Genomic DNA, 19,849 nt, shown 5'->3' with positions numbered 1-19,849 from the left:
GGGTGGGAACGGGGTGTATAGAGAGAGGGGAGGGTGGGAACGGGGTGTATAGAGGGGAGGGTGGGGTATATAGAGAGGGGAGGGTGAGTGGGGGGTGTATAGAGAAGGGAGAGTGAGAGTGGGGTGTATAGAGAGGGGAGGGTGGGAACGAGGTGTATAGAGAGAGGGGAGGGTGGGATGTATAGAGAGGGGAGGGTGGGAACGAGGTGTATAGAGAGAGGGGAGGGTGGGAACGGGGTGTATAGAGAGAGGGGAGGGTGGGATGTATAGAGAGGGAAGGGTGGGATGTATAGAGAGGGAAGTGTGGGATGTATAAAGAGGTAAGTGTGGGGTATATAGAGAGATGAGGGTGGGAACGGGGTATATAGAGAGGGGAGGGTGGGAACGGGGTATATAGAGAGGGGAGGGTGGGAACGGGGTATATAGAGAGGGGAGGGTGGGAACGGGGTATATATAGAGGGGAGGGTGGGAACGGGGTGTACAGAGAGAGGGGAGGGTGGGAACGGGGTGTATAGAGAGGGGAGGGTGGGAACGGGGTGTATAGAGAGAGGGGAGGGTGGGAACGGGGTGTATAGAGAGGGGAGGGTGGGAACGGGGTGTATAGAGAGGGGAGGGTGGGAACGGGGTGTATAGAGAGGGGAGGGTGGGAACGGGGTGTATAGAGAGGGGAGGGTGGGAACGGGTGTATAGAGAGAGGGGAGTGTGGGAACGGGGTGTATAGAGAGAGGGGAGGGTGGGAACGGGGTGTATAGAGAGAGGGGAGGGTGGGAACGGGGTGTATAGAGAGAGGAGAGGGTGGGAACGGGGTGTATAGAGAGGGAAGGGTGGGATGTATAGAGAGGGAAGGGTGGGATGTATAGAGAGGGAAGGGTGGGATGTATAGAGAGGGAAGGGTGGGATGTATAGAGAGAGAAGGGTGGGATGTATAGAGAGAGAAGGGTGGGATGTATAGAGAGAGGGGAGGGTGAGAGTAGGGTGTATAGGGTGAGAGTGGGGTGTATAGGGTGAGAGTAAGGTGTATAGGGTGAGAGTAAGGTGTATAGAGAGGGGTGTGTAGGGTGTATAGAGAGAGGGGAGGGTGAGAGTGGGGTGTGTAGGGTGTATAGAGAGAGGGGAGGGTGAGAGTGGGGTGTATAGGGTGTATAGAGAGAGGGGAGGGTGAGAGTGGGGTGTATAGAAAGAGGGGAGGGTGAGAGTGGGGTGTATAGAGAGAGGGGAGGGTGAGAGTGGGGTGTATAGAGAGAGGGGAGGGTGAGAGTGGGGTGTATAGAGAGAGGGGGGAGTGGGGTGTAGTGTGACGTCACTCCTGGCGATGCGGTGTGCGGAAGTGACGTCCCCGCAACAAGCTGTCTCCATGGCGCGTTTCTAGGAGCGGGACCGCGCTCGGACGTCACTTCCTGCGCGGGCTCCGGGGAGGTTGCCTGCAATAACCGGAGAACACCGGGGAGAGGAGAACGTGACCGGCGCTGTGTCTGCCCCGGGCAGAGAGCAGGTGAATGGCTGGGGAGGATGCGGGAGGAGTTTGGGGGTTCGGGACCAAAATGGCGATTTCATGACAAAAAATGTTCCAATTTAAGTCCGTGACAGATTGGGATCTTCACCAGGGCGGCGAGTACCGGGGGTGCCTGCGTGTGGTTACAAGAGCGTGTGGGCAGGGTGTCGCTGTGTGGCACGAGGGCATCGCTCGTGGTGTGGCAGGGTGGCAGCAGCGCGTGGCAGGGTGGCAGCAGCGCGTCGTGGTGTGGCAGGGTGGCAGCAGCGCGTCGCTGGGTGGCAGCAGCGCGTCGCGGTGTGGCAGGGTGGCAGCAGCGCATCGTGGTGTGGCAGCAGTGCGTCGCTGTGGCAGCAACGCGTTGCTGTGGCAGCAACGCGTCGCAGGGTGGCAGCAGCGCGTCACTATGGCAGCAGCGCGTCGCTGTGTGGCACGGTGGCAGCAGTGCGTCGCAAGGTGGTAGCTGCGCGTTGCTGTGTGGCGGAAGCGCGGCGCTGTGTAGCAGGGTGGTGGCGTCGCTGTGTGGCGGGGGACATGAGGGCGTGGCTGGAGGGCATTGCGCCGCTGGGGGGCAGGATGACGGCGCATCGCTGGGTGACAGAAGGGTGTTGCGGCGCTGTGGCAGGCAGGCGACGTGTTGCTGCGTCGCAAGATGGCAGCGCGCCACTGCGTCGCAGGAGGGAGGAGCGTCGCTGCGTGGCAGACGGGCAGTGCCTCACTGTGACGGGTGGCACGTCGCTGTGTGGCGGTCGTTGCTGTGTGGCTAGCTGACGTGGCAGCGCGTCTGTGTGGCAGGTGGGAAGGCATTGCGTGGCAGGGGGTGTATCGCTGTGTGGCAGGAGGGCAGCATGTCGCTGTGTGGCAGGTGAGCGGCGCGTCGCTGTGTGGCAGGATGTGAGCGTGTCGCTGTGTGGTAGGCACGCCGGCTTCTCTCTTCCCTCCCTGCGCTTTTTCTGCTGTCTCTGACGCATCCCTGCTTTCTCCTTAGCATGGCTGCTCTCCCTCAAAACAACCTCCAGAAGCAACTGGAACTCTTTTCTGCCAAGGGAGCAAGTAACAGACTTTCTCTTCAGAAGTCCAAACCCGGGTGAGTACTCATTCTGGGCAAGGCCCCTAACTGCGTCCACAGACCAGGGTGCACCCCAAAGGATAGGGGCGGCTTTTCCTAATAAAATTTGAGTTTTTAACGTTTTATCACATTTAGGGACACACGCAATATATTTTTTGGCGTGCACACATATATAAATTTAATGAAAAACTTGTACATCTCCCAGGTACGCAAACCCGGGATCATCATCATCACCATCACAGAGGTGGAGGGAGGGAAAATAAACAGGGCCACGCTGCTAAGTAGCGCCAAAGAAAGTGTATTTAAATCCACATAATCCAATGGTTCGGGACCTTTCCTGATGAAGGTCACTTGGGAAGACCGAAACATTAGATTCCGTGAACTTGAATACACTTGGTTTGGTGTAACTTACCTGCGTGGTCTTATTTTTCTTCACTCCCTCCACCTTTGTGGTGAGTATCCCGATACATTGGGTGATGTATGAGTTTATAATATATATTACCAGGGCCAGACAAACTGGGCCATAACCCACTCGCCCCCCCCAAAAAGTCACGTGCGCCCCCCCCCCCCCCACCCATGACACCTGCAGCAGGGTCCGGTTGCGGGGCACTGACGGCGTCTAGCGGCCTTCTGCTGTCTTGTCGCCTTTAAAATCATGATTTTCTCCTGCAGCACTATTCAAACTGTCGGCATGGCAACGGGACGCGGTGTTGCCGCGCGGCCATTTTGAATAGTGCTGCAGGAGAAAAACGTGATTTTTAAAAATCAAGACGGAGGAGACGCCAGGGGACACCGCCGCAGGTAAGCAGTCGACAGCGGCCACAATGCAGTCGCCCCAGGCGACCGCATTTGTCGAGCCCTGTATATTACCATATAAATACATTCATTTGTCAATCTCCATGCTTTAGTTTAAAATTGGATGGGCTCTTCCTTCTCCTCTGAATTAGTACCACTCTCAAGCACATTGCATTCATTTGTTGACACCCATGTACAAAATGCCAAGGTTTCTTCCCTTGGATCATGAGGCTGTAGGGTTTGATCGCCATACATCACGTCTTCGGTCTGCCCTTGTCACAGGCCGTTCAGATACAGCAGAGTTCAGATATTCTTTGTTTCACCGCTTCCTCTGTTCTTGCTTACAGAGGGTTTACTTTTAAAAAGAAAATCTCCCCAGATGGGTCTGTATCGACCGACTTCCTTCATGTAAAGCAGCCCTTGACTCTGAAGAGCGTGGATGTGACACAGGAAGACCTCCCCAAAAATCGGCTTCCAACGTTACCCAAAGCCAAGGAACAGGGTAAAATTAACGGATTCTTCCGTCCTGTTTGTATAAAGCCATCGGAGCCTCCGCAGACACTGTTCCCCCAGGAATGTCTGCAAGGCAGTGTCCCCATGACAGGCAAAAGCTGCAGACAGCAAGAGCCTCTCCCCAAGAAAGCAGACTTCAATTCCTCGCTCAGCTCTGCTATCAGCTTAGAGGAATGGGACGATATTGGTGACTTTGACACATCTGTGTCTCCTCCCAAGAGCCACATGGGGAGACTTGGAAAAACTCTTCAGACATGCAGCAAGACACGTGCCGTGGCCTCCCCTGAGAAGTGTAGCCCCGTGGGGCCACACACTACTGAACAGGACGGTGCAAGGCTGCCCTACGGAGGTGACACTGGGGCCGCTGAGTCCGCTCACACCACACCGGCTCGGTGCTCGGGAACTGCAGACCAGTCGCTGATTTGCTTGGATCCTTTGGAGTGTGTAACATCAGGTTAGTTACCCAGAAAGACTTCGCTCTCAAGGGGAGTGGGCGGTAAGGCCAGAGGTGGGTAGCGTCCATGTGATGTGTGTGAGCTCAGTCGTCCAGTGACCTGTGTGACTGTATTGTATTGTATGTCTTTATTTATATAGCGCCATTAATGTACATAGCGCTTCACAGTAGTAATACATGTGGTAATTGAATAAATAACAGATAATATAAATAACAGATCATGGGAATAAGTGCTTTAGACAAACATAACATTAAGGAAGAGGAGTCCCTGCCCCGAGGAGCTTACAATCTAATTGGTAGGTAGGGAGAACGTACAGAGACAGTAGGAGGGAGTTCTGGTAAGTGCATCTGCAGGGGGCCAAGCTTTATGTATCATGTGTTCAGAATGTTCACAGTGCTATTCGTATGCTTCTTTAAGCAAGTGTGTCTTAAGGTGGGTCTTAAAGGTGGATAGAGAGGGTGCCAGTCGGGTACTGAGGGGAAGGGCATTCCAGAGGTGTGGGGCAGTCAGTGAAAAAGGTTCAAGGCGGGAGAGGGCTTTAGATAAAAAGGGGGTAGAAAGAAGACATCCTTGAGCAGAACGCAAGAGTCGGGATGGTGCATAGCGAGAAATTAGGGCTAAGATGTAAGGAGGGGCAGAAGAGTGTAAAGCTTTAAAAGTGAGGAGAAGAATGGAGTGCGAGATGCAGGATTTGATTGGAAGCCAGGAGAGGGATTTCAGGAGGGGAGATGCTGAGACAGATCTAGGAAAGAGTAGAGTGATTCTGGCAGCAGCATTTAGGATAGATTGTAGGGGGGACAGGTGAGAGGCAGGAAGGCCGGACAGCAGGAGGTTACAGTAATCAAGACGGGAGAGAATGAGGGCCTGAGTCAGAGTTTTAGCAGTCGAGCAACAGAGGAAAGGGCGTATCTTTGTTATATTGCAGAGGAAAAAGCGACAAGTTTTAGAAATGTTTTGAATGTGAGGGGCGAATGTGAGAGAGGAGTCGAGTGTGACCCCTAGGCAGCGTGCTTGGGCTACTGGGTGGATAATCGTAGTTCCAACAGTAATGTGGAAGGAGGTAGTAGGGCCAGGCTTGGGAGGAAGCATGAGGAGCTCTGTTTTTGCCATGTTTAGTTTAAGGCGGCAGAGGGCCATTCAGGATGATATAGCAGAGAGACATTCAGAAACTTTGGTCTGTATAGCAGGTGTAAGGTCAGGTGTTGAAAAGTATATTTGTGTGTCGTCAGCATAGAGGTGATATTTAAACCCAAAAGATGTTATTAGGTCACCTAGAGAGAGTGTGTACAGAGAAAAGAGAAGAGGTCCCAGGACAGAGCCCTGGGGTACCCCCACAGAGAGATCAATAGAGGAGGAGGAGGTGTTAGCAGAAGAGACACTGAAAGTACGATGGGAGAGGTAGGATGAGATCTAGGATAGAGCTTTGTTCCGAATACAAAGAGTATGGACTGCTTAGTATCCTCCCCTCACCTGAATGCTCTCTGACACTTCGTCCCTTAATATAGTGCTTACTCACCTCCCTCATGTGAGTGCTGCCATGAAGTCTTGAGAAGTTCCTCCGTACTGACTACCTGGTTTCCCCCCCTCCCCCCATCTCTTTCAGTGGGTGCAGAGAGAGGTGGCCAATCACCTGGCCAGGAGACATTGGCTCAGGAGCTACTTGCAGAGGACGATTGTGATGTTGATTTTATTCCCCCGTCCCCGCCAAGTGACGTGCTTTCCTCTCCCCCTGTGCTCAGAGGTATAAGGTAAGAGTGAGTTCAAGAAGCAATCGTGCTGCTCTGTCCAGGTGTACTCGGTGCAAAGTGTGTCACTGACATGTCATCGGGTTTCTATGACACTGGCTGCATCAGAGAGGCTGCACTTCATTGGGATTCCTTCACAAGCCCATGGGGTTCTGCGGGTTAAAGTCACTGTCGCATTGTGTGTTCATTATGTAGGCCAGGGGTGGCCAATTCTAGTCCTCAAGGGTCACCAGCATGTCAGTTTTTAAGGATAGCCCTGCTTCAGCACAGATGATTGCCCTTGAGGACTGGAGTTGGCCACCCCAGGCCTAAGCTTGCGCGCGTCCCAGTTGTGCAGGAGCAGAGTCGGGGGCCACACGCTATCTGTACCCTTTTTTTAGCGCCTGTATCTGCAAATTTACCTGAGGCTCCAATCGTCCAGATTGGCAATTAATGTCCATCACATTTCCTGCTGCATGGAAGCCCTAGGGAGGTGAAGGGGGTTCAAACTTGTACATACCGTAATGGTGCCCGGTTTGTGGGAGTCTGGGAGGATTGTGCATGTGGCATTAGAGGAGCACCTCTACATTTTTTTTTTGTCTCCATCAGTGCACTGAAGAAACAGAGCGTCTCTCCTGGGGAGGATTCGAATCCTTGTGCAACGGAACGGCTGAGTGACCCGGGCCGCTCCTCCTCGCAGAGTAAGGAACGCGGGGGGGGGGGCAACGTTGGTGCCTGGGATGCACAGGGGGGTATGTGATGGAGATGGGGCTGTACCGGGGGGGGTGAGCAGGGGGGGGCAACGTTGGTGCCTGGGATGCACAGGGGGGTATGTGATGGAGATGGGGCTGTACCGGGGGATGTGAGGGGGGGGGGGATGGCCCGGAATAGGGAGGAGACAGGGTGACGCTGCTTTGTGCTTCTTTGCAGCGGGATTCAACGTCCCCCCGCGGCTCTGGGCTGTGATGCAGGAGATGTGCGACTTGGTTGACCGGATTCCCCTGTCAGAGCTGCAGGTGCTGTCATGTGGGAAGCAACTTCAGAAGCACAGGGACATGCGGTGTGTAGCATGAGGTGGTGGGTTTGGGGGCATGAGTGGGGGTTCCCTGGGAGGGGGGGGCACTGTCCCCCGACTGTCCCATATCTGTGAAACTCAGCTGGATGTTCTCTGCTGTTGCAGGAAGTGTCTCTTGTCAGATGACTCCGTGTTCAAATCTTCTGCTGCAGGAGGCTCCATGTTATCCTCTTGTCCCCGCCCTTCCTCCCCCACCAGCAGGGTCTCTGCATACAGTCCCCCCCTGCTGCAGACCCCGTGCACAGACGGCTCCTCACAGGGGTCGCTAGGCCGCACCTTTAGCTTTAGCAAAGCTTTGGCAGGCAGGCTGAGCAGGAAGGGCATCTCCGGAGACTGTGGCCCCCAGCTGAGCGAGCAGGCAAGGAATAAGACTCCCTTCTCCTTCCAAGCAGGAGATGCAACGACAAGAGACTCCATCAGCTTCCAGGACTCTGCTCTCAGCATCAGCTGGTGTAACACGCCGCGCGAGGCGCAGGAGACACCCATCACCTCCAGCACCTTAATCCGACCCCCCTGTCACGCCCCAGGGCCGCAGGAGATTGACGACATGGAATTTGACATTGATAATTTTGACATTGAAGGCTTTGATGATGAGGAGGATATTCAGTGTATGGAGCGCACGGCAGCGCCTCCTGTTGGCCGGGCAGCTCCCTCACAATACCCCCCATTACGGGATGGCAGGGCAGCTCCCTCACAATACCCCCCAATACGGGAGGGACAGCCAGGTCCAAAATGCAAAGAGACGACCACCGCACGCAGCACTACAAGCATTGCAACCCACGCGGGAATATCGGGTCAGTACCACAGAGCAAAGCGCACAGCACCGGGTGGGCACCGTATGGGGGGGGGGGGGATCTGGTGGTGCGGGGGATGGGGGGTTCTGAGGGGGCATCTGTCGGTGCGGGGGGAGGAGGGGATCTGGCGGTGCACAGTGCGGGGTAGGGGGTATGTGCGGGGGAGGGGGGAGATCTGGTGGTGCGCAGAGAGCGATCTGGTGGGGAGGGGGGGTCTGGCGGTGCGGGGGAGGAGGCGGATCTGGCGGTGCACAGTGCGGGGGAGGGGTCTGGCGGTGCGGGGGGGTCTGGTGGGGCACAGTGCGAGGTAGATTCACGTGATGGCAAAAACATCTCTGGCATGTGACGGAAGTCTGGGGCAGGTATATACCACGTATCATTAACCGCTCGCCGTCTGCATCCCTCTCTTCCTAAGACTCTCTGCTGAAGCCACCGTTGCAGAACCCGGCGCACGAGCGCTTCAGAGGTTACAGCTTCCCCCACTCCAAGGAGATGATGAAGATTTTCCACAAGAAGTTCGGGTTGCACCGTTTCCGAACCAACCAGCTGGAGGCCATCAACGCATCACTGTGCGGGGAGGACAGCTTCATTCTGATGCCAACAGGCGAGTCCTCCGCTTCCTCCCCTCCACCCTCTGCCAGACAAGGGTCCCCGGCACATGAAGATGTGCCGTGACTGTCTTTGTCACCACATTGAAGTGACAGATTCATTTCCACAGCTCCTGTTCTCCTGTTGGGGAAACGGGATTCACGTCACACTCTGCATGTGTCAGGGGATATAGTCATCCCATACAGGAAGTCCTCGTTATCCAACGTTTCACTTTACAACGAATGGCATATCCAACGCTTTACAATGCAACCCTACGGGCTGTTTTCCGATGCCGGAATGTGTCATCCAACGCTCACCGCCACTGATTAACACGGGACGCACTTTACAACGGTTTCACTATCCAACGCTACTTCCAGAGCGGATTCCGTTGGATAACCGAGGACTGCCTGTACTAGTCCCGTGTGCAATGTCCCAGGCCGCCTCCTATACCTGCGGTACTCCCTCTCCTGTTGTGTGACTCCACCGTCGCCTGTCGTGGGAAATGCACTTATTCTCTGTTCCCTCCTATGAGCAGAGGGGTGTTGCTATCGTTGACATGACACTGTGTCCTTTGCAGGTGGCGGAAAGAGCTTGTGTTACCAGCTCCCAGGATGCCTGTCCCCCGGGGTGACTGTTGTCATCTCACCCCTCAGGTCACTGATAGTGGACCAAGTTCAGAAGCTGACCTCTCTTGATGTAAGTGTCCGGCTATAAAAACATGCCTGTCCTCTTAGAATTGTATCTCTTACCGGGCTGCCCTCGCCTTCTCTCTCTCTTACCGGGCTGCCCTCGCCTTCTCTCTCTTACCGGGCTGCCCTCGCCTTCTCTCTCTTACCGGGCTGCCCTCGCCTTCTCTCTCTCTTACCGGGCTGCCCTCGCTTTCTCTCTGTCTCTTTCTCTCTGGGTTTATGCCTCTTAGTGCAGAGCAGTAACTATTACTCAACCTCTTTGTAGCACATTGTTCCCAGGCTCCCCATAGTGCTGAGTTGCGGTGTGTCGAATTCACACATGCTTTTAGGTTCATAGAGAGCAGTGGAGAGTCCTGGACAATGTAATGATCTCCTTCCTGTGCCCCAGATCGCCCCGGCGCTGACACACGAGCCCCGGCGCTGACACACGAGCCCCGGCGCCCGGCATGCAGCCACAAACATTGAAGTTCTTGTTTTTTTCTCTCCCACAGATTCCAGCTACATGTCTCACCGGGGATAAGACCGATGCAGAAGCCTCCAGCATTTACTTGCAGCTCTCCAAGAAAAACCCCATTATAAAGCTTCTATATGCTACCCCAGAGAAGGTTTGTGTTTTAAAAAAAAAGTGTGTGTGTGTATAGTAATGTATAGTACATAAACACTGCTGGGTAATTGGGTGATGGGGTGTATTTATAAACTATACATTGTTTTTCTTCCATGTAGTAAGGGGGTATAGGTGTGTATGAAAAACAGTGGGTATTTATTCTTGTGCAAGGTTAGGCATATAGTAGTATTTGTCAACCCAGTATTGTTGCTTCTAGGAGGTGTTTATTGGCAATTTAAACACAGCTACGTTTTAACACGACACTTCCTCTGTCTCTGCAGGTCTGTGCGAGCAACCGGCTTCTCTCCACCTTGCAGAATCTGTACGAGCGTCAGCTGCTGTCGCGTTTTGTCATCGACGAGGCTCACTGTGTCAGCCAGGTAACCTCCTGCGGTCCTGTACCATGCGGCCCGAGGCTTTGTAACCCCTCGTTCAGCTGAGACACGGCACTGAACGGCAGCCGGAAAGGGTGCGGGGCATTAGTAGCGGGGAGGCAGGTTACAGACACCAGGACAGGCCCTCAGTGGGGCTAAAAACAGTCTATATAAGATAATCTAGCATGTTTATTACAGGCGAGCACGTCCTAATAATGTGAGAAGCCTTTTTATTGAGCTGGGAGAAGATGTTGTTGCCTCTTTCGGTCATGTGTATCCAAATGCAATGGGAGGCCATTTGCACAGCACCCGTGTCCTAATCCATGTTGTTGACATGACCGCTCCTGTGCGCGCTCTCTCCGCTGAGGCTTTCTGTAGGGAACTGATTTCCTCCTCCTCTCAATCCAGTGGGGCCATGATTTCAGACAGGACTACAAACGCCTGAACATGTTGCGGCAGAAATTCCCCTCTGTGTCGATGATGGCTCTCACGGCCACCGCAAACCCCCGCGTGCAGAAGGACATCCTGAACCAGCTAAAGATGACCAGGCCCCAGATGTAAGTCTCATCTTTGGGAAGGGCGAGGAGTTGTGCCGGGGGTGGGGGGGGGGGGGTGATGGGTAATAGAGGGTCCTGGCTTCTCTTGTAGGGCAGGGGGTGCTCAACTCCCCCTCCCCCCCCACAGGTCAGGTTTTCAGGATATCCCTGCTTCAGCATGGGCTCGCTGAGCCTCTGATTGAGCCACCTGTGCTGAAGCTGGGATATCGTGAAAACGTTACCTGTTAGGGGGGCTTGAGGACTGGAGTTGTGTCTCAGATCTGTGTAACGCGCGTCTTGTTGCTTCCCCATGAGGCGGTGTGTCTCCTAACGGTGGAGCTACAACATAGGGACGAAGTGACCCAATTTGTCTGGTCCCAAAATGAGATTGTAAGCTGTTGTGACCATATCGCAGTGCTCAGTATATGGAAAAACCTTTCTATAGAAGACCTCTAGCAGCAATGTTATCCGCATCACAACCTCCTCTGAGCAGAACAGGGGGCGAATTAAATGATCGTGGAACAATGCCCAAACTTGCTGGCATTTCTCTCCTGCTGCAGCATCTGACGCGTATTTACCTTGTTCCAGCTTTACGATGAGCTTTAACCGGGACAACCTGAAATATGAAGTGCTGCCCAAGAAACCCAAGAAGGTGGCCCTGGACTGCGTGGAATGGATCAAGAAACATTATCCCAGTGAGTGCGGGGTATGGGGAGTTGTGTGCTGCAACGCAGGGGGTGCTCAACTCCAGTCCTCAGGCGCCCCAGTCCCAACAGGTCAGGTTTTCCGGATATCCCTGCTTCAGCACAGGTGGCTCAGACTGAGCCTCTGATTGAGCCACCTGTGCTGAAACTGGGATATGTATCCTGACACTGAACCGAAATGTTGTGTGGACAATGTTACATCAAGGTGCATATAGGGGAGGTAAGCCTACTTATTAACTGAATAAATTCCCCACAGGGGATCTAAAAAAAAGGCCCCTAATTGACAGCACTCGTGAATGTTGCAATCGCACCCCTATATCGATCTAGAGATGTAAATAATCCCTCAATGGGCCTTCATAATTGAAAAATGATACATCCGGTACTGTTCCTGTCAGCATGTTTCTCTCCTGCTGTCGTATGGAGAAGACATCAAACTCCTCCCCCCCCAAGGTTGGAGTTGTTGTTCTCCTGCCGGCTGGATACGGATGTTTTTAAAAAAAAAAAAAAATCTGTACAAATATAATTATCCATCACGCACAACAGTGACAAATTGCCACACACCAGGCCTTACCTTATCTCAGTGTATTTATTCTGCTGAGACATTTAACAGCACGATTGGCACTATCTCGGTGAATGAATACACCAAGATAAGGTAAAGCCTCGTGTCTGGCAATGTTTTCTTTTTGTCTTCCACTGAGCCTCTGATTAAGGGATATCCTGAAAACCTGACCTGTTGGTGGCCCTTGAGAACTGGAGTTGGCCGCCCCTGGTGTGTGTTTTCAGAGAACGTACTTTTAGATATAAGGAACGTTTTGGGGCGCAGAGTTGTTGGGTGATGACCTCTTGTGCTTCGTGTTGCAGACGACTCCGGGATAATTTATTGCCTGTCACGACATGAGTGTGATACGACGGCAGAGACGCTACAGAAGGAGGGTCTGGCAGCTCTGGCATATCACGCGGGGCTCAGCAACACAAACAGAGACTACGTACAGCATAAGTGGATCAATCAGGACGACTGCCAGGTACAGCGCTGGCATGGGAGCAGGCCGGAACGGCAGCATGCCTCCCATATACAGGAAACCAACACTGAAAGTGATATATTTTGCTTCTTAGAAGACTCCCAGAAGATAGAGGTCCCTTTTCTCTGAGAAATGCTTTCTTCACTTTCTGTCCTTCTTTTGGTCAATTGTTGTAATGCAAAGATTCTGGATTCAGCCAGTAACTTGCACGCTCTGAGTCGGTAAACAGTCTACAGATGTAATCAAAAAGGAGTTTTGCTTCGGTTATGTTACAGCTAAACAGCATACAACAGGAAAACGCTCTAAACACCCGGGGAAGCCCCAATCAGTCTGATCGCGAGAGAGCAAAGGGAATTCTTGGCCTGGCATCTGCTCGGTCCATGGAAAAGCTTCTGGCACTATCCCAGCCTAGTCTTTTATTTATTTATAGCATATTTTGTTAGGCTTCCTCAAATCAGTGCTGTGTGTTGTAGCAAAAAAATGCATACTTAAACGGATGAGTCACACTTCCTTTGTAGTAAACAACTCTATATACAGTACAGCAAATATGTGAGAGAGAGAGCTCTGCTCACCCAATGCACATGCCATAGCACACTTAAGCTAATGAGTGGTACTTTCCCATACACTTGTTCCCCTCACCGTGTCTCTGGGTTTGCCGCAGGTGATCTGTGCCACCATTGCCTTCGGCATGGGCATCGACAAGCCGGACGTGAGGTACGTCATCCATGCTACGCTCCCCAAATCTGTGGAGGGTTATTACCAAGAGTCTGGGAGGGCCGGGCGAGACGGGGAGATGTCCCACTGCATCCTCTTCTACAGCTACCACGACGTGACACGGATCCGCCGGCTGATACAGAGTGAGTCACTACGGGGTCGGCGGATGCTCCACGCAGTATACTGTGAAGAGGCAGCTTCCCTCCGAGCGCCTCTCATCTGAATAAGTGTAAAACTCCGTGCTCCCCTGACATGGAAACGCGGCTTCACAGCTTATGGAATCCAGGGGCCAGAGTATCCCTGATGTCATCATCCAGAAAAATGTGTGGTGCTCAGAACCAGTGACAGACATAGATATATCAAATATGTATATTCCAGCAAAAAGTACCCTTGAGGTATCATTCAGTTGATATATGTTAAGTTGGTAGGGGGAAAAACGCTTGCCTGGAAAACCTCACAAATCACAGTAGTAAAGGTTGAACGCATCCAGTGTGCAGAAAGAACAGCGTATATAAATTGACCATACCTTCCTTCGGCCATCTAGAAGCTAAGTTGTACTGTGTACTCGGGAGGACTCGCTACATGAGTGCAGCGTCCAAACTTCAATCCCATACGTCCTGGGGTACCCGGTGTGCAGTCCGTTTATATTGATGCAAAAAACGGAGTGCTACAAGTGGAATTTTCTTTGATAAAGAGCACAGAGAAGTGCGTTCCCATAAAAAAAAATACGTTATGTTCAACAACCCAATAAATTAATTTTTTTATGGGAACGCACTTCTCTGTACTCCTTTTTCAAAACAAATGTCACTTGTTGCGCTCTGTTTTATGCTCCCCCTATCCCTGATATCAGCGGCTGTGAGAAACGCACATCTCAGAATAATGTAGATGTCCAAGTCGCCAGCTATTGGGTGAGGGGTGGGGGTTTTTTCGCAGCAGGGTGGGTGGGTTCGTTCTTGGCACTTGCGCTGGGTTGCGGAGGCTGAGCTGTGTCTCGTGTCTCTCTCAGTGGAGAAGGATGGGAACAGCCATACGAAGCAGACTCACTTTAACAACCTGTACAGCATGGTGCATTACTGCGAGAACGTGCAGGAGTGTCGCAGGATGCAGCTTCTCGCTTACTTTGGGGAGAATGACTTCAATCCGAACTTCTGCAAGGAGCACCTGCGGGTGGCATGTGACAACTGCTGCAGGAAAAAGGTGAGGCACCCAAGAACTAGGTGCAAAGCACCACCCCGACTCCTAATATCCACCTGAGACGAGCCCCACTACCCTCGGGAGATGTGCAGTCACCATAACCTTCTCCTATAGAGATTGGGATTGACATTCTGCAGGGGAAGTGTTAATGGAGCAATGCTCTGCTGGAATTAATATCTTGATGGCAATGTTCTGCAAGTATTAGTGCTGGCTTTGACACTTATTCTCCTCTCTGTGTGCAGGATTACAAGTCCCGAGACGTGACTGACGAGGTGAGAAACATTGTGCGGTTTGTCCTTGATCACTGCGCCCCAGTGCACGGAGGCGGCCGCGGCAGAGGCAACACCGGCAATCGCTTGACTCTCAACATGATGGTGGATATTTTCCTGGGTGAGCAGAGAACAACTTCATGCTGAAGCTGCAACTGAGTGTGTCCCTGTACTGTTAGTATACAGAGTGCTCCGTATGAGGAAATCAATATATTGCTAGTCTGAAACAGTACAGGGAGAAGTATCTTACACAACAGAATTACACATAAAGAGAGCCAGGGTTGAGCGCGCGCTCTCTGGCTGAGCGCGTGCTCTCTCTGGCTGAGCGCGCACTCTGGCTGAGCGCACGCTCACTCTCTGGCTCCCTCCTTTGTACCAGGGACTAAATCTGCGAAGCTCCAGACTGGGATATTTGGGAAGGGATCTGCATATTCCCGGCACAACGCGGAGCGGTTATTCCGGAAACTGGTCCTGGACAGAATCTTGGATGAAGAGCTTTATATCACGGCCAATGACCAGGCAGTGGCGTATATGACTGTTGGGGAGCAGGCACAGGCTGTGCTGAATGGATGCTTACAGGTATGTGTCCAATGGGGGGTATCTGGAGTTGGGCATAGTGATTGGGAGAGGCGCAGAGGACATGCTGCGGAGGTGTGTGATTGGGAGAGGCGCAGAGGACATGCTGCGGAGGTGTGTGATTGGGAGAGGCGCAGAGGACATGCTGCGGAGGTGCCCGGCTGGGAGAGGCGGGTGGCGGCGAGGTGATCCGCCGTCAGTAGTTATGGCGGTGGTGGAGCACCTGTGGCGATTTTGGTTGTAGCCAAACGTCCTAGACCGTGATATGAAGTACAAGTGCACCGGCTGCTCGGCACAAGATGAACATTACGTCTGCTCCCGCTGACAGGTGCAGTTCATGGACACAGAGAATGCCAGCAGCCTCAGGAAGCAGAAAGCCTCCATTGTGACGAACACGTCGCAGCGGGAAGAGATGGTGAAAAAATGCCAGGCTGAGGTGACCGAGCTCTGCAAACGCCTGGGCAAAATCTTCGGCGTTCATTACTTCAACATCTTCAACACTGCCACCATCCGAAGGATTGCAGGTGAGTATCTGTGAGGCACTGCAGGGACAGGGTTCTCTTCCTGTAGCTGAATTCATGCGTGCTCCCTGATTCCTATTTATTATGTAATGCAGGTGTGGCCAACTCCAGTCCTCAAGGGCCACAACAGGCTAGGTATTCGGGATATGCCTGCTTCAGCACAGGTGGCTGTCGTTCACTGAAGCAGGGACATCCTTAAAACCTGACCGTGGCTCTTGAGGACCGGCATTGGTCTCCCTGGTATTATGCAGTCTCCAGAGAAGGCCCCCAGTCCTTTGTTCTCTAGTCCCAGGCTCGGGGGTCTCTGTCAGCATTACAAGCAAGTTCTACCTCCCAATGTTTGTAATTTCAGATTTTCTTCTCCGATTCCTTTGCTTTGCCGTCTATTTACATTACAGACTGGCAGCTTTTCCTGAGCAGCTCCCATTGCTTTATAGAGCATCAGACTACCAGTTACAGGGCACAGGAAAGTCTGGGGTCTGCACGGTCACATCTCGGTCAGCGTTAGGCTGGTGGTAGTTGCTAACCTGATTTTTATGAGGATGGTTTCGGGGGGTGTATGTGTGCGCCCCAGGACTTGTGGCCGTTCCGGTTGGAAAACGTGACCTTCCGTTCCCGGGTTTCAGAGTCGCTGTCTCCTGAGCCTGACGTTTTGCTTCAGATTGACGGTGTCACAGAAGACAAGCTGGAGAAGTACGGAGCAGAACTAATAGACGTTCTCCAGAAATACTCCGAGTGGACACTCCCAGGTGAAGTGCTCGTACTGATGCATGCTAGTTTCCATGGGACAGACTTAGACTGTGGGTTCGGCCTCGGGGTGAGACAGACTGTGCGGGTTCAGCCTCCGGGTGCACTGCTGCTCACTCCTGCACTAGCGTGTCATGTACAAGCTCCTGTCACCTTACAGCTGAGGAAGTTTCCCAGAAGTCTGCGGGGTCCGCAAACTACACAGCGAGGCAGTATGGAAGCGATGGGGAGGGGGAAGAGAGAAGTGAAACGTCCTCTTACTTCAACTCCAAAAGCAGCAAAGGCACCAAGAGGAAGAATGCCCCATACGCAAAGAAGTCCAAGAAGAGAAAGACTGGAGGGGAGGGGCAGCAGTCAAACCCCAGGAGGTAGGTCACCATGTATGTGCTAAAGGAGAGTGGCCACAGTTGTACCCCAGAACAGGGGTGCGCAAAGTTTTTGACCTGCGCCCCCCCCCCCTGCCTCGCAGCCCCCCTCTCCTACAACCCGGCGTCAAATGGTGCCGTGGAGCATGTGACATCACGTGACCCCGCAGCGTCATTTGACGCACGTTGCCACATGACCCCACACCGCGTTGCCAAAGACACGGCTGGCAGCTGGTAAGGGATGTTGGAAGCCTCGCACCTCCCCTGGCATTTCGATTAAATGCCTTGGTGAAGGGAGCAGGGCCTCTGTAACCGCCGCGCCTCCCAGTTTGCCCACTCTTGCCCCAGAAAGTAGGGTATCACATGTGCGGACTAACTGTTCAGTTGGCTTTCTTTGTATCACATTATTTTCTGTGATATGAGGAACATCAGGAAACACATTGGGGTGCTGCACCTCTGAATTATTCTAAATGCATATAGACCAATTCTTATTGGGGGGGGTGACTGGATACGGAACTGTGCGAGTGCGTAACCTGGTGCATTAAAGCAGCAGTCTAAGCTGGCAGGGTTTATTTGTTTTTTTTCATTGTATTTTTTTTCCCCTTTAATATGTGCATCAATACAATCCACACAATTATGAGTAATTAGATAAATTGCCGATCCGTTCTCCTGTGATTGATCGGCAAAGATTCGGCTTTGGGGTTCACTAAATGGGGTCAGTGCAGCAGAAGAGGACCAAAGATGCCAAGTTCTGTGTGGAAGATCATGTGACCAGCGAGTCACTAGATACAATTGGTGCAGGGCTCAAAAAGGGGTGTGCCAGAGCCTGTTTCAGAGAAGGAAGGGGATGTGACTTTGTAAATGGTTGCTATAGAGACAAAAAAATGTTTTTACATTATAACCCATTAGGCCTCGGACATGGTCAAAAAGACCGTGCTGAGGGGAAACATTATCCCTATCAGCGCGGCTTTAGACGGCGCTTCCGGAGGCGTGTGGAACTTCAGCCGACAAGCCAATTTAAGTTTTCCCGCTGATGGAAGCGCAGGGCCGGTCACGTGACTACCAGAAGCCATTGGCAGTCCGTGACGTGGCGCGCTAGCCCCGCCTCCTGAAAGCCTCAGACCCGGCACACAAGCGCGCTCGCTGACGCTCATGCAGGGACAAGAAAAATCTCTTGCTTGAGCAGGAGAGCATGAGCGTCAGCGCTGCCCAGCGCCGCTCCCTGCCCCATGTCCCAGCGCCGCTCCCTGCACCATGTCCCAGCGCCGCTCCCTGCACCATGTCCCAGGCCTTAAATTACTTTTAGAGTTGAGAAAAAAATATATATTTTTTTTCTCATAGTACAGAGCTGATTTATTAAAAACACGCGTAGGTTATTGCTTGGTCTGCAGCTTTAATCAGGAGGCTGAGTTTAATAACCAGTGATCGGATCTGTGATGAGTTTACCAAAGGTGCTGTCTTCCAAATTTATTTATTTTTTCTTGTAGTGGTAACAACGCTGCATACGCCAGGAACAATTCTTTTGCCAAAACTTCCGGCTCTGGCAGTTATAACTCTGGATCAAGGGCAGGAGCTGGGAAAAGACCGGGGTTCATGGCGCCACCGATGCCTCAGAATAACCGCCGGTTCCTGAAACCCTCCTACTCGCTGCTCTGACCTCGTGCCAACGGCCGATCATTTTCTGTATTAAAAACCTTTTTTTTTTTTTTTTTTCTCCCGCCTGTTATATTTTACAAAACCAGGATATTTCCGAAGTCTAAATAAATAATAATTATATAAATGTTATTTTTTTGTTGCCCAAATATCGGCCTGTGTGTTTATTGCTGTATCACGTAGTCTGAGTTTTATTTGACTCTACCTACCTACAGTTTATGGAGATGTTGCCCCTCTCTGTATCAATACCTGGCTGCCCTGTTGCCCCTCTCTGTATCAATACCTGGCTGCCCTGTTGCCCCTCTCTGTATCAATACCTGGCTGCCCTGTTGCCCCTCCCTGTATCAATACCTGGCTGCCCTGTTGCCCCTCTCTGTATCAATACCTGGCTGCCCTGTTGCCCCTCTCTGTATCAATACCTGGCTGCCCTGTTGCCCATCCCTCATGATCATTCACCACCTCCCCAAAAACAACAACCGTTACTACACCCCGATTATGCTTCTACCACCAGGGTTAATTTAAGGTTTTGAACCAAAGGGGGAAATAACCCAATTTAGCAAGGTTTGTCTGAAAATTGGGGCAATTCCTTAAATGGTAATAAGTTAAATCAGGCAGCCCCTGGAAGAGGGGTGGGGGGGGTTGTAGACCCTGGAAAGGGGGGGTGTAGGGAGGCAGCCCCTGCAAAGGTGGAGGGGGAGGTGTAGAGAGGCAGACCCTGAAAAAGGGGAAGGTGTAGAACGGCAGCCCCTGAAAAAGGGGGGGTAGGGAGGAAGCCCCTGCAAAGGGGGGGGTGTAGAGGCAGTCCCTGGAAAAGGGGGGGGGGAGGAAGGTGTAGAGAGGCAGCCCCTGCAAAGGGGGGGAGGTGTAGAGGCAGCCCCTGAAAATGGGGGGAGGGTGTAGAAGCTGCCCCTGAAATGGGGTGGTTAAGGGGGCAGCCCCTGGAAAAGGGGACGGGGGTGTAGGGAGGCAGCCCCTGACAGGGGGGAAGGAAGGTGTGGAGAGGTAGCCCCTGGAAAAGGGGACGGGGGTGTAGGGAGGCAGCCCCTGACAGAGGGGGGAAAGGAAGGTGTGGAGAGGTAGCCCCTGGAAAAGGGGACGGAGGTGTAGGGAGGCAGCCTCTGACAGGGGGGAAGGAAGGTGTGGAGAGGCAGCCCCTGACAGAGGGGGGAAAGGAAGGTGTGGAGAGGCAGCCCCTGGAAAAGGGGACGGGGGTGTAGACTCTGGAAAATGAGGTGGGACAGTGGGGTGTAGAGCAGCAGCCCTTGAAAAAGGGGGGGTAGTGAGGCAGCCCCTGCAAATAGGTTTGGTTTTTTTTAGAGAGGGGCAGCACCTGGTAGAGACAGTGTATGTCCCGGGGGGGGGTTGTAGAGACAGTGTAT

The 19,849-nt window shown here is 52.7% G+C and overlaps 1 protein-coding gene across 5 annotated transcripts; it reads left to right on the top strand.

Moving 5' to 3' along the window:
• The first annotated feature begins 1,326 nt into the window (after positions 1-1,326).
• Positions 1,327-18,602, top strand: BLM (BLM RecQ like helicase). 5 transcript variants are annotated; one of them, XM_075575395.1, is made up of 22 exons: positions 1,328-1,492; positions 2,481-2,579; positions 3,704-4,323; positions 5,928-6,072; positions 6,658-6,749; positions 6,979-7,108; positions 7,229-7,917; positions 8,333-8,521; positions 9,083-9,201; positions 9,686-9,799; positions 10,080-10,178; positions 10,581-10,729; positions 11,297-11,403; positions 12,274-12,434; positions 13,093-13,288; positions 14,152-14,342; positions 14,582-14,729; positions 14,988-15,187; positions 15,513-15,708; positions 16,332-16,454; positions 16,613-16,820; positions 18,305-18,602. In XM_075575395.1, exons 2-22 carry the CDS (start codon positions 2,482-2,484, stop codon positions 18,471-18,473), a joined length of 4,143 nt encoding a protein of 1,380 aa, XP_075431510.1. In that variant the 5' UTR covers positions 1,328-1,492; position 2,481; the 3' UTR covers positions 18,474-18,602. The 5 variants fall into 5 exon arrangements, with proteins under 5 accessions (XP_075431511.1, XP_075431510.1, XP_075431508.1 ...); XM_075575393.1 differs by having other exon boundaries at positions 1,328-1,528; XM_075575394.1 differs by lacking the exon at positions 1,328-1,492 and adding an exon at positions 1,521-1,576.
• Positions 18,603-19,849: the final 1,247 nt, after the last annotated feature.

The sequence above is a fragment of the Ascaphus truei genome, chromosome 18 (assembly GCF_040206685.1).
Source record: "Ascaphus truei isolate aAscTru1 chromosome 18, aAscTru1.hap1, whole genome shotgun sequence".
NCBI classification, from domain to species: domain Eukaryota; kingdom Metazoa; phylum Chordata; class Amphibia; order Anura; family Ascaphidae; genus Ascaphus; species Ascaphus truei.
The sequence above is the reverse complement of the archived record's forward strand: the minus strand, read 5'-3'. Positions and strand labels throughout refer to the sequence as shown.

Coding starts and splice junctions, on each gene's coding strand:
- BLM (XM_075575393.1), top strand. CDS start 1,497: ATGGCTGGGGAGGATGCGGGAGGAGTTTGGGG. Junction 14,730..14,987: donor GATGGTGGATATTTTCCTGG/GTGAGCAGAGAA, acceptor CCTTTGTACCAG/GGACTAAATCTGCGAAGCTC. Junction 15,709..16,331: donor CACCATCCGAAGGATTGCAG/GTGAGTATCTGT, acceptor CCCGGGTTTCAG/AGTCGCTGTCTCCTGAGCCT.